The 11,938-nt window shown below is 41.2% G+C and overlaps 1 protein-coding gene across 1 annotated transcript; it reads right to left on the bottom strand.

Annotated features, from left to right (window-relative positions):
• Nucleotides 1-342: 342 nt before the first annotated feature.
• On the bottom strand, nucleotides 343-2,689 carry LOC145697980 (uncharacterized). Its single transcript, XM_081775187.1, has 8 exons — nucleotides 2,500-2,689; nucleotides 2,191-2,459; nucleotides 2,013-2,137; nucleotides 1,339-1,418; nucleotides 1,143-1,268; nucleotides 936-1,102; nucleotides 521-894; nucleotides 343-475 (listed from the first exon to the last, which is right to left on the bottom strand). Exons 1-8 carry the CDS (start codon nucleotides 2,687-2,689, stop codon nucleotides 343-345), a joined length of 1,464 nt encoding a protein of 487 aa, XP_081631313.1.
• Between the last annotated feature and the right edge of the window lie 9,249 nt (nucleotides 2,690-11,938).

Raw genomic sequence — 11,938 nt, 5'->3', positions numbered from 1 at the left:
ATCGACCTCTCATAGCTCGGAAAAAAACGGGTTCGGCGCGTCTCTGCACGCTTGTCGACCGTCGCATTTGGTAGCCAGTTTCTTCTTCTGGAACGAGGTCCCATAATGTCGCTGGCTGTTCCTCGCCTGATGGTACATTCGATGTATCCATCCTTTCGACTGACTCATCCTAAATTACTCATTTATCATTTTCTAATAGACGCATTTACCCTCCGATGTTGCGCTTCGCGGTCATTCTCCGTTTCCATTGTATTGGAAGAGGCCATTCTAAACTAAACTCTTGAACTCAACTTTTCGAGATTCTACTGTGCAGTTCATAAGAAAGTTTTTTTGCGCAGAAAGTCAGGCATTTTTATTTTTGTTTGTCTTTTCGTTATTCCACGCCAAACTCTGCTCGAGGTACTGATTTGGCGTTTTGTAGCCAATATGTTTCATCGCTCCTTCTATGTTCTCATGAGTCAGTTTCATGAAAAGCCTGCAAGCATTCTGTCATAGGGTATTTTTGCTCTGACTGACTAACGTCTTTTTCTTATTTTCTCTAATACGGTTAATAAATTCCCCTTCCTTTGATTCACCTCTGCTTACTAGCGATTCAATGTCGGGCATTTCTTCTCTTCGTATTCCCCAATTTGGCAAGAAGTGCGACGTGTCTGCCAAGTTGTTAAATGGACAGTGATGATGCTCTCCGATCGTCTTAATGGTATTTATCTTTTGGCCGCATGTTGCCGCCGCGGTGATTTTCTGCTGTCCAACTTTTCCGTATGCATATTTGACTTGATAGTCAAATTCGGCCTTCGGATCTGTATAAGCGGTCATTGAATCGAAGGTAAATTCAAGTGCTTCCTGTAGCGACATCCCGGCTTCTCGTATGAATGCCCACAGTTGCTGTCTTCCCTGAAAATAAGTATGTGCATTCTCTTGAAATAAGCAATAACCTTGTGTTTTAGCTTTTTATCTGCCGAGAGCTTATCAAGCAGCATTTTTTTGCAGGGCGGAAACGACGAATGTCGAAGTCTAGTAAAGTTCTCCAAGGTGAGCGTTCGCAATTGTTGTGATTTGTAATCCTCCGACGAGCTGACAGCGAACGACGGCAGTATCTTTGCTTTCGAAAGTCTTATTATTTTGGAGCCTTTTTTCTTTACCTAGTCTATCGCCTTCGTTAATCATCAGTAAATCGTATTTGAGAGCAAGTCCATCGAGCCATCTGTTACATTCTTTCTGGAATTTTACCACCACGGCTTCATGGATGCTTGACTCGAAAAAAAATGCTTAATGAGCGTTTTTATATAGGTTTAAATAAAATTTCTTAAATGAGAAGCTAAGACGCTTAGTTCTTACCGATTCCTTTCGAAATGTGAAGATTCCGACTTTCAACAATGCTTTCAACTTCTTCCCAAGGAGCCTGATACCAGTTTTCTCTTTTTCAGGTTCGCAATATCAATAATTTTTGCCGTTATCGTATTTCAAGGTCTGATCATGAATAAATGATTATTTTCTATCTAAACGCCATTTTTTCCCCATTTTTTTAGTCGAAAACCAAAATGACCATCACCATTAGAATCAGGAGCTCAAGAGCTATCGATTGATATGTTGATATCGCATTTTGGCCGAAATCAAGTTTTCGAGGTCTCAACCTGGTGAGAATCTGGATTAGGGTTAGCTAGGGTTACGTATTTTTCCGCGCAAAGTTAAATCCGCGCAAATGATCGTCACTGTGAAATTCAAACTCAGTGTTACAAGGTCTGATCATGAATTGATGATCATTTTCTACCTAAACGCCATTTTCCCCTCATTTTTGAGTCGAAACTCAAAATGACCATCACCATTAGAATCAGGAGCTCAAGAGCTATCGATTGATATGTCGATATCGCATTTTGGCCGAAATCAAGTTTTTAAGGTCTCAACCTGGTGAGAATCAGGATTAGGGTTAGCTAGGGTTACGTATTTTTCCGCGCAAAGTAAAATCCGCGCAAATGACCGTCACTTTGAAATTTTTAACCGAATTTTTAAACCTAACGATCGCGAAACCAGTCCTTACGTATCTATTTGGACGGATGTTATTGCACTCTTGAAGCGTTTGAATAAACTCGTTGGTTTTCATCTCATCCGGCACTTCTTTTATTCCTTTCATTGTTTCCTAGAAAACAAAAAATATTATATATGTTATCAGATTTGAATTTGGAAAATTACCTGGATAAATTGTCCTCTGCAGCTATCCGATAAGGCGTGAAATCTGTACTTAAAAAGCTTGATCTCGTTGTTGACGAACCAGTCTCTGAGGAAAGGATGCCTGCAATACGCCAATCTGAGTGTCCAGTGGGAAATTATGTCGTTTTCTCGATCTTCTTTTGTTGGAATCTGCTTGTCGAGCCCAATCAACTCTACTTCTGTGTCTCTCAAGAAGCAGTTATCTAGACGTCTTCTGATGAGAGCGCTGTGGACGCATTCTTTGTGTGCCACTTAACTATGTTCAGAATGCATTGATTAATAATGATGTACCTTCAACGATTTGAAGCGCCCGTTTGCGCATCGCGGTCATTTTCTTGAGTTTCTCCAGATCTATGTTTTCGTATTGTGGCAGCCAGTCGTAAACTCTCACTGGAAATCTTATTTCCGGAGACTCCATAATTTCAGGTGGGAGCTGCTGGATTCCGATTCCGTCGTGTTCGCGAACAAGCTGTTGCGCCATTCTTAAACCAAATCTTTACTGTTTCTGCGTGCCAGATAGTTTACACATTTTCAGTTTTTATTGTGCGAGCGGAGCGAGCGATTGTGTACAGTAATCGCATGACAGATGGAATTTAATAGCGATAGGTCCTTGGAATTGAATCGTTGTTCAATGCGATGATGTCGTCCCGTATTTGAAGATTCTCTTCTCCCATTGCCATCAATTCTGATTCTGCGCAGTTCGCGAGGAATAAGGTCGATTCGTATGGGCTCGAATTATCCTGCTGAAGTTGATTCACTCGCTCGCTAATTTTCGTTTCTGAACGATTTGAAATAAAGTTCGTACCTCCAATCTTTTCCGTGCTGGGATGCCAGGTATTGCTCGATCTTTCGTCCGGCGACCTTGAATTCCCTTTTTATCTTGCGTAGTCTTGTTCGAGTTGATTCTAGTAATATTTTATAAAATGACTGATGTTCGCGCTTTACGTTGACTGAGTATCATTTCAACCACCATTTGAACTCCACGCTCTTCCGGAGCTTCATCCTCCTCCCGGCTGAGCGCAATATTTAAGAAATACAGGTTTCTTTCTACGTATGTGACGGTTTGCTGCAATTTGCATACAACGTCTTTTAAATGGCCGAATATAATTATATAAAACATAAAGTTAATATGTTTTTGTTTTCCTTTTCTAAAATGTTTATTGGCTTCTCCTGTTCCAATTGACTCAAGGACGACTGATTGCACAACAACAAGGGGATCCATCAAAATCTGAAAATCGTGGTTCGCTTAAATTCTGTGATAAGGGTTGATTCACGTGTTAATGTTAAAAGGGTGTATTATAATCGAGTATCTGTTGAGTTTGTGAACTTTTAAGGAATAGAATGGCTGCTCTTGAGGTACAAAATGTGTTTATATGCAGAGATGCAAAAATATGAAAAATTTGAAAATATAAAAAAGAAAGACCCGCTTTCGATGGTTTTCGACGTATTTTTTCCAATCGTCTGTTTGCCTGCTTTCAATCAATTTGGCTCGCACGGCAGATTGGACATGACGGGTTTCGTCGAAACCAGTCCAGGATACATGAGCGATGAAAACAGTGTTTACACGAATGTAGACCGACGACGTTTTCGATGTTTTCGCTCATGCAGATGTTGCAGTGAAACTCTTCTGGCGCCTGACCATCATCGTAGGCCACTACCAAGCCACTGACTTCTTCTTCGGTGTATACTCGACCGTGTTCTCTCATCTCAATTGGAGCCGGCTCACTATTGATGAAAATATTTTCCATTACTGGTTCAATTTCATCAGCATCGCTTTTAAAGGTTTTATCATGTATTTATTGCCAGCTATGGACATGTATCAACCTTTCCTCGTCTGATACTCATTGTCGCTTTCCCCTTGAGCTGTTTCTTCATCCCAATGCTGCTCCCAGGCGTCGATAGATCCATAATGGTCTAATACAGCCTGTTCACTTTTTAAGGGTCACCTCAGACTCAGCTTGAACTGGATTTCCTATTTACCGGATGGCATTTTATGAATTCTGTTTATCTTTCTGTGGCGTTTGTGAAAGGTAAATGACATTTGCGACCCTAAATATCGTGGAGTTGGATGGCATTGCGACGAACGCGTTGATTGCAGAGCGGTGCGAACGAACGCTGTCGTCCCAGAGTCTTGGCTTGAGGAGACGGACTGTTGCTTTCGTCTGACAGTCGGATTAAAATTTTACCTTCTTTCTTTTATTTTTTTTCTATTAAATTTTATTCCTTCCTTCGAAGTGTCCATCAATTTCCTCGTCCGAATAACGCTCATTAATCGTCATAGCTTCGAATTCTGCGCACTCTGCTTCGAACTCAAATTGGTTTATAATCTATTGTGCGCAGGTTTCTAGCTATTCAAGAGGCTCTAAGGTAGGTATCAATAAAATATATTCAAGTAAACTAAGATTTTGCGAAAAACGCGCATCTGGAATTTAAACCCTTCCTCAGCTTCGATAAAGCGCCTCTCCAACTCAGCATCGAGTGTGTCAGTGGAGTTCGCAATCGCTGCCAGATATTCTTCCTCGTCTGGATCGAGTTCATCATCTTCTGAACCTTCTTTTTGCATCCTTTCGTCTTGATTGTCGTAAGCTGTTGGTTCAGCTAAGGCAAAGCTTTCAGTGTCGACTTCTTGGATATGGTCTGCAAGTGATGAATAATTTATTGACGTTTCGTTCAACCAAATACTACGAGATAAGGTCTTTTTAATCAACTTATGAATTATTGTATCTTTCCTTGTGTGTCTGGTGCTGCGGTCACATTAATCGCTCTGCTGGCATCATTTCCCAATCTTTTCATTCTGAATGCTCATAATTTAAAATCCTGATCCAAGCGCATTGAAGAAAAAAACTTTTTAGCGGCGGCGCTATTTTAAAAAGCGCAGTTAGCGTAAAGACGCCATCTACATTTAAAGCTTGAGATAGTTGGCTATGCGAGTTTACTATGTACGAGCATCGAACAATGAAGCTAAGGCGGGTCAATTGGATCACTTAAGTAAGGCAAAAAGGACTGAAGTAGGTTTCTATCATAAAATACTGCGCACGCGGAGCGTGCTTACGAATTGGGAACGATTTGAGTTTAAACTGGCAAAAAACAGGGCAAATGGTATGCATCAAGCTCACATTTGTTAACAGTTAGTGTTTCGGCGGTTTGAAGCAATTAAAATAGAGAATTCGCATTCGACAAGACGGATTTGATTACTAGGCAGGTAAGCAGGCGAGAATAAATGATGTCCGTTTATTTATGAATTCACGCTGTAGAGTTTAGTCTGCTGAAGTAGAGGGGGAGCGGTTTGGCGATTCAAACTCGAAGTCAGAGTTTAGAGGACTGTCAAATGTGTCGGGATCGCTATCGTTTGTGTCCGCCATTGAAACAACGCTGACGTTGTCTTCGTTGCTCGCTTTTTTCTCGCACGACGGAACATCGCTCTTGTGATCGATTTTCATTGGAGTGTGCTGACACTCGGCTTTGTTTTCTTGCTCGTCGACAACATCTGCTTTCTCCGACTGTGGCTCATCATGATGCTGTCCTTTCGCCGTCTCGATTCTTTGCTCATCTGACTGTTCATTCGTTTCCACTTTTTCCTGAGGATCTTCTTTTGAAGAGTCTTTGGGCTCTTCGCAACTCGCCGTAGTTGCATTCTCCGTGTTGTTTTCGTCCATCGGGACGTCGCTATTTTCCGATGCACTTTGACTATCGTTGTCGCCGCTACTATCCCTGTTTTCTTTTGCATAAGGTGAATGCATGCGAAAGGCCGTTTCATCTTCGAAGTGCTGGATCAACATTAAATGATCATCCTCCATGTTATTCGGGTCAACAACTCGAAATCCAGTATTCATTGGTTCAGGACGGAGTTTGAATTGCGCAATGACCTAGGTTGGCGAGAGTTCATTCGATTTCACTTTGAAATAAAACTCACCTGGTAAGAATCGAAATCGACGGTAATTTGAAGTGGAATATCTTCTTCAATTCGCACAGCAACAAGGCTACACGCTTCGCTGTTCTTTGCAAACGTCGTCAATTGTCTATTTGAAAATAATGGGTAAATTTAATCCTCTTATTGCTTACTGTAAATTTGTGAAACAGCGTTTGTCGGCTCCATTTTCGATGTTCATCGGCGATTCGTCGACTTCGTTATCGTCCCAGGTTATCTTCATAATCTCTTGTTTGCAATTAGTCGATAGCTGGAATCTGTTCTTGCCAATTACTCGGACTCCAAGCACCTTTCCAACTTTTAAGAGATAAGCAAATGTTTAATTTTTTTTAAGAGTCGTTTCTTTTATATCTTTTCCTTGGGCGAGCAGGGCTATGTCTGTTGCGAAGCGGTTCTTCTCTAAATAGACAAACGTATCATTGTCGAACTGCGTTGTATCCCACGGTTCGTTCCCCAATGTTTCAACTGCATGTGCGTACAACTGCACCTCTCTCTGGCCAGCCACTGTTACCACGGAGACTCTATCCGCTGAAATCTCGCTGACTTTGAAATAGACATAACCGCCCAGCGGCGCTGTTTCCATAACCCAAATCAGTCGACGTGGGTTTGTTACTAGGTAATTGTTATTTTATTTTTAGATTGAGTTTCAGCTTACGTTCAAAAGTCCGCTGCAGATTGTTTGAGTTCTTGTAAGTGTGAAGCACTTCTTTGTCGAGTTCGCAGATCGTGAACTTCTGCATGCTATCGTCATGACCGGAAAAACAGATGCTTCCATTCAGGAACGTTATCCTGAATCTCAGGTCGTCATCAATCACCGTCATCATGGCCCTGCGTAGTTTGCCCGAATTAACAAGAGTAAACTCCATTCTATATAAACGAGCGATATGGTTTTGATACACTGTTATTTGAGACGAACAGAAAACAATTGTTGCCGATTTTTATCGGTTAAAAAAAGGCACCATGTTCGATAACATTTTCTCATTCCTTCAGGTCCACCCATTATCGTAGTCGATCTTCGCGAGAGTCCTGAAACTGCATCAAGTCTCGAAATATATGATAGAAAAACCTTTCGATGCATGATTGGATCCGCTCCTTTTCGTCCCTTCCAAGTCCTTTCTCAAGTTCTACCTGTGCATTGAAGACTGTTGAGTTTACAGTCCTTGCCAATCTGTGCCCAAGTCGAGTTGCTTCAACTGGGTCCCTTATTTTGTCGCTAGATGAAACCCAAGCAAATAAAACCTACATTTTTTGCATTAGCATCATCATCACATTGTACTGATGAATATGTGTTTCGCGTGATACCGCCGACTTAATTTTCGCCGCAAAGAAGTCGTAGCAGGTTTCCGCTGTCGCACTAAGGAACACTTTACATAGGGTTAAAAACGGTTACTTACCTTGCAATTTCATCTAGTAATGTTTTGAGATCGGACATGCGAAGTATAAGATAACCACTCTGAATAAAAATTGATATGTTACTGAATAAAATGCGTCACGTAGCGCATGGTCGAAGTATTTTTTGCTTTGCTCTAGAATAATCAGCGTATCAGTCGACAGTGTCAACGAAGGAACTTTGGTAAGATCTTCCCACTGTGCACCCGGCGCGTTGAACGGCAATGCAACTACAAATAAACAAGTCAATTGTCGTCGTGTTCACTTGATTAAGCCTACCTTTTCCAGTCTCATTGTGAATTGAGAAAGGAAGCCTCAGCAGGTGACTTTTCTGTGCTGTTACCGCCTCATCGATCTCGGGGAGAAGCACTTTCAATTTAATCACTTTCAAGCTGTTCACGTCAATCACGTCCCCGTTGTTTAATCGTTCCTCTACTTTATTCCATTTCTCTTCTGTTGTTTCAGCCGTGTTGATGGATTCTAGCAGCTCCTCCTTTTCGCTTCTGTTCAGTCGTGTGAATCGTAGAAGCTTCATAACTCTCTCATCTGACGTCATTATTTCTTATAACATGTAAAGAGGGTCATTTACCAAAAGAATATTACCTTGTTCCATGAGAAAATCAATCCAATTTCGGTCGATGATAGCCAGTGCACGCTTGAAGTAGGTGTGGTCTAGTCGCTTCCCATAGTATGCCATTTTTTTTTTGCTCAAATACGAAAGGATCGATAGGCTTCTTCGGTGGCTGTGTTGTAAAAATTTCGAATCCATTGACCAAGCATGAAGCCCCCGCTGGCCGCTAAAGACTGCAAACAATTTCATTGAAGACCATTATTGCCAATGACAAACCCCAGAAAATTCCTCGTAGATTGAAATCCTCCCGAAGTGTGGTGTCAACAATCTGTGACGCAACGCTAAGAAATCGCCAACATCTATTGCAGATGCCCTTGCCGACGCAACAATATCGAAACGCATAATCTGTAACGTCGATGTCGATCACGAACTAAACACATGTCAAATGAAGACAATCGTAAGAACTGCCGCATCAACCTCGCGCCCTATGGGTTTGTCTGTCGCAACATTTCTGTAAGAGGTCGTCGTGTCGAATAACCCACCGACGTCAAGACGTGTAGGATTTTTTTTGCACAAAATGTTCATAAACTGAACATCGTCGCGGATAACGAAATTTCGAACTCGTTTGATAGCGTTTGACGAGTCGTAGCAATAGCTTAATTGCTGTAAATACGGAAAGATAATTTATCACTTACCTAATGTCACGCATCTTGAATTCAAACGCCCCATTTCTTGTCAGAAGTTTTTTGATAGCCTTGTAAGGAAAGAGGTATCGATAATACTCTTTTGTTGTCAATCTTCGTTTAGCCTTTTTGGGTTCACATTATAAATAAGAATTGAGGCCATAAGATAATATTGTTGAACCTGTAACTGAAGGATTTTCATCACTTCAACGTCGATTTTATCGTCATCAAGAGACGGCAAAAATACGTTTCGACCATTCGCTCTCCCGAAGATTTTGGGATTGCGCTTAATACTCCTAACCGACATCGATGCGAGAGACAGCACATCAACTTGCATTGAATCAGAGAGTGGAAAATCAAGCGTAACCGGGCCAGCACGATAGTCATTCGTAAAAGGTAATTCATCAGGATTATCGACGAAAAATTCCACAATTGAGCAGTCGTCATCTTCCTTCGCCTTCTTTGCCCTCTCGTTGTGCATTCTTGCGCGTTTGTCATAGAATCGTGTCACAGTTCTGGTCGCGTGCCACCCACTTCCATGCTTCCGCTCACCGTTGAAGGGCCTTACTTGAATCTCGACACGCTTTTCGAACGCGCGTTTACTGCCAATTATCATAAGTTTAGATGAGTCGAAGTCCTCGACTTTTAATGTCAGTGAATCTGCTTTTCTCGTTTTGAACAGCAATTCTTTAAATTGGCGGCATTTCACTGGATTAAGTATAAGTTGAGTAAAAAAGTGTGAAAAGTTATCTTTATTGATATTTTTACCTGTAAAATCGTAGACCTGCCGCTTCTCATTCAAATAGACGTAGTTTGAGAGGCGCTCTGTTGGTTGTAAAGGACGAGGCGCCTTTTCAACTAACTTTAGAAATTCGAAACCCGTTTCGCGGAACCTCATTCGGATAAACTTATCATTTTTGAAGGTTGAGAAGACGCCATGAATAATAAGGGCAGGCTTTTTAAACACGACGGAAGCCATATTCACATTCTTAACGTATGTTTTAAGTCAGCAGGGCTAAACAAAGCTTCTATTTCCAAATTGTCAGAATCCAAAACGGAGAGCCTACAAATACATCAATTCAAAGATTTGTTTTTTATTGGGCAGAAGCGCAGACGATTTAAATAAAAAAAAAACAACCAAATCAGCTAGAATCGTGTTTGTCACCCTTTAAGTTTGTCTTTTTCGGTATGAAAGGCGTTGACTTGTAGATTGTCTTGATTGACTGAACTCCGCTTATAGCCAGCCTAAATAATGCCAGATCTGAGGAGCAATATGAATAAGCTTTCTTAACATACCATTTTCGTTTTTGAGGCGTTACTTTGTCTTCTCGAAGAGCGTCTTCTTGATTTTCATCCTTGAATTTCGGCGCTTTTTGGTGCGACTTTGCGGCACGCTCGGCGTTCTTTTCCTCTTCCAGATTGGCAATCGACGCCTGCAACTTTGAAATGGTGGCTTCTTGAAGACTGCAATGGTCGTCGAGGGCTAAAAAGAAATAAATAAAATGATCAATTAATTATCATGTACCGAGAACATCCTGAAGAGCAGCGTTAACCCAAGGAAGATGGATAAAACTGCCCTAAATGAGCTGTTACTTCAAAAAACGTATTTGTCCAAAACCTTAGCCAAAAAATAATTACACTGTGGGCATTTCACTCTGTCGCGACGGGTTTCGTCAGACATCACATCAATGCAAACTCCACAGATTATGACTTTGCACTCACAGCAGCTGTAGAGGTTTGCAGTTTGACTGGCGTCTCTGCAAACTACACAATTGAGGGTACATTTCAAGTTGTGGACGAATCTCTTGTAATCGCTCATTCACTCAGCTACCGATTTCTGAACACTCTTTGTTAGATCAGAAAGCAGCAGAGAACGCTTCGCGACAGAGTAGCGTTATTTGGTTGGAACAAGTAAGCAGTATACTTTAAAGATAGTGTTTTAAAGAAACGAAGGCAGTTAGTAAAAATAGTAAAAATAAAAGTAAGTAGTCAAAATAAGTTGAAAATAATAAGGAAAACATGGTCACAGAAATCAGTTTTGAATCAACGGCGCAAGAAAAAATCGCGCTACGCCAAAAGTCTCGATTTCGTATTCAATCATTAGCGGAACGCCGTCTTCGAAACTAAGCTTCACCATCGGCGACGTTCCCTGCGTCTTGGCGATCTTCTTCAAATACCTAACATTCAAGTTATTTTCTGGCAAGCGAATCATGTCAATCTTTTGAGTTTTACTCACCTGAGAGTGTAAGTATCCTTGAAAGGGCATGATACATCGATAGAGATATTATTTTGTGGCCGGAGAGGGTCAGAAACTTCAACGATATTCACCCTAGAAGTTTTATCACCCATTTTTTTGTCTTTCTTTACTGCGAACATCGTCACCGACCCAGGCACGCATGAGATTTCTGCGGTATCAGAAGTAAGGACAAGTTTCGTGATGATGCGTTTAAATTCCAATGACGGCATTCGCACAGTTGAACTGAAATTTAAAAGAGTTGAATTCTTATAAAAATATTTGAGCAATACCTGTAAACAACCGGTGGAACAAGCAAATTTTCGATCTCAAGATCAACCAGATGCATAAGACACTTGACAGATCGCCCTTCCTTTTAAGAAACAGTAAGCATGTGAATACAAAAGATGAACACAAACCTTATTCTGCCCTTTCATCATCAAGTTATCGTAGTCGTGCTCATCGCAGGAAAATTGAATACTATGGTCAGGCGGAACACATTTAAGGAATTCGTGCATTCCTTTCACCTTCACTTAACCAAATAGGAAAAAATAATATTCAATATCTTAGTACCTCCTAGCAGAAGCCCGTCTTTCGTTGTGTGAAATGATGAAAAAGCGCCACGTCGAAATACTATCTGCAGGAGAGTAACGCGAGAATCATCTTTGCACTGAAGGGAGAGCCCATTTTGAGTAACTTCCCAAATACCATCACGCATAAAATCCGCGATCACTTCGGTTGCCAACTTGATATATTTTGGCGTAAGAAAGGTGCATTCGAACATCAACGAGTCGCCCATTTCCAAGCCTGAACAAACCCTTCGGCAATTAAATAGCCTAACAAAAATAAGCTCATGTTTTGACAGAGATCACATAGAATCTGACATAACAGAATAGAAAACGTAGCCAATGTGCTTTATACGGTAG

Source organism: Oikopleura dioica, chromosome 2 (genome assembly GCF_907165135.1).
Source record: "Oikopleura dioica chromosome 2, OKI2018_I68_1.0, whole genome shotgun sequence".
NCBI lineage: Eukaryota > Metazoa > Chordata > Appendicularia > Copelata > Oikopleuridae > Oikopleura > Oikopleura dioica.
The sequence above is the reverse complement of the archived record's forward strand: the minus strand, read 5'-3'. Positions and strand labels throughout refer to the sequence as shown.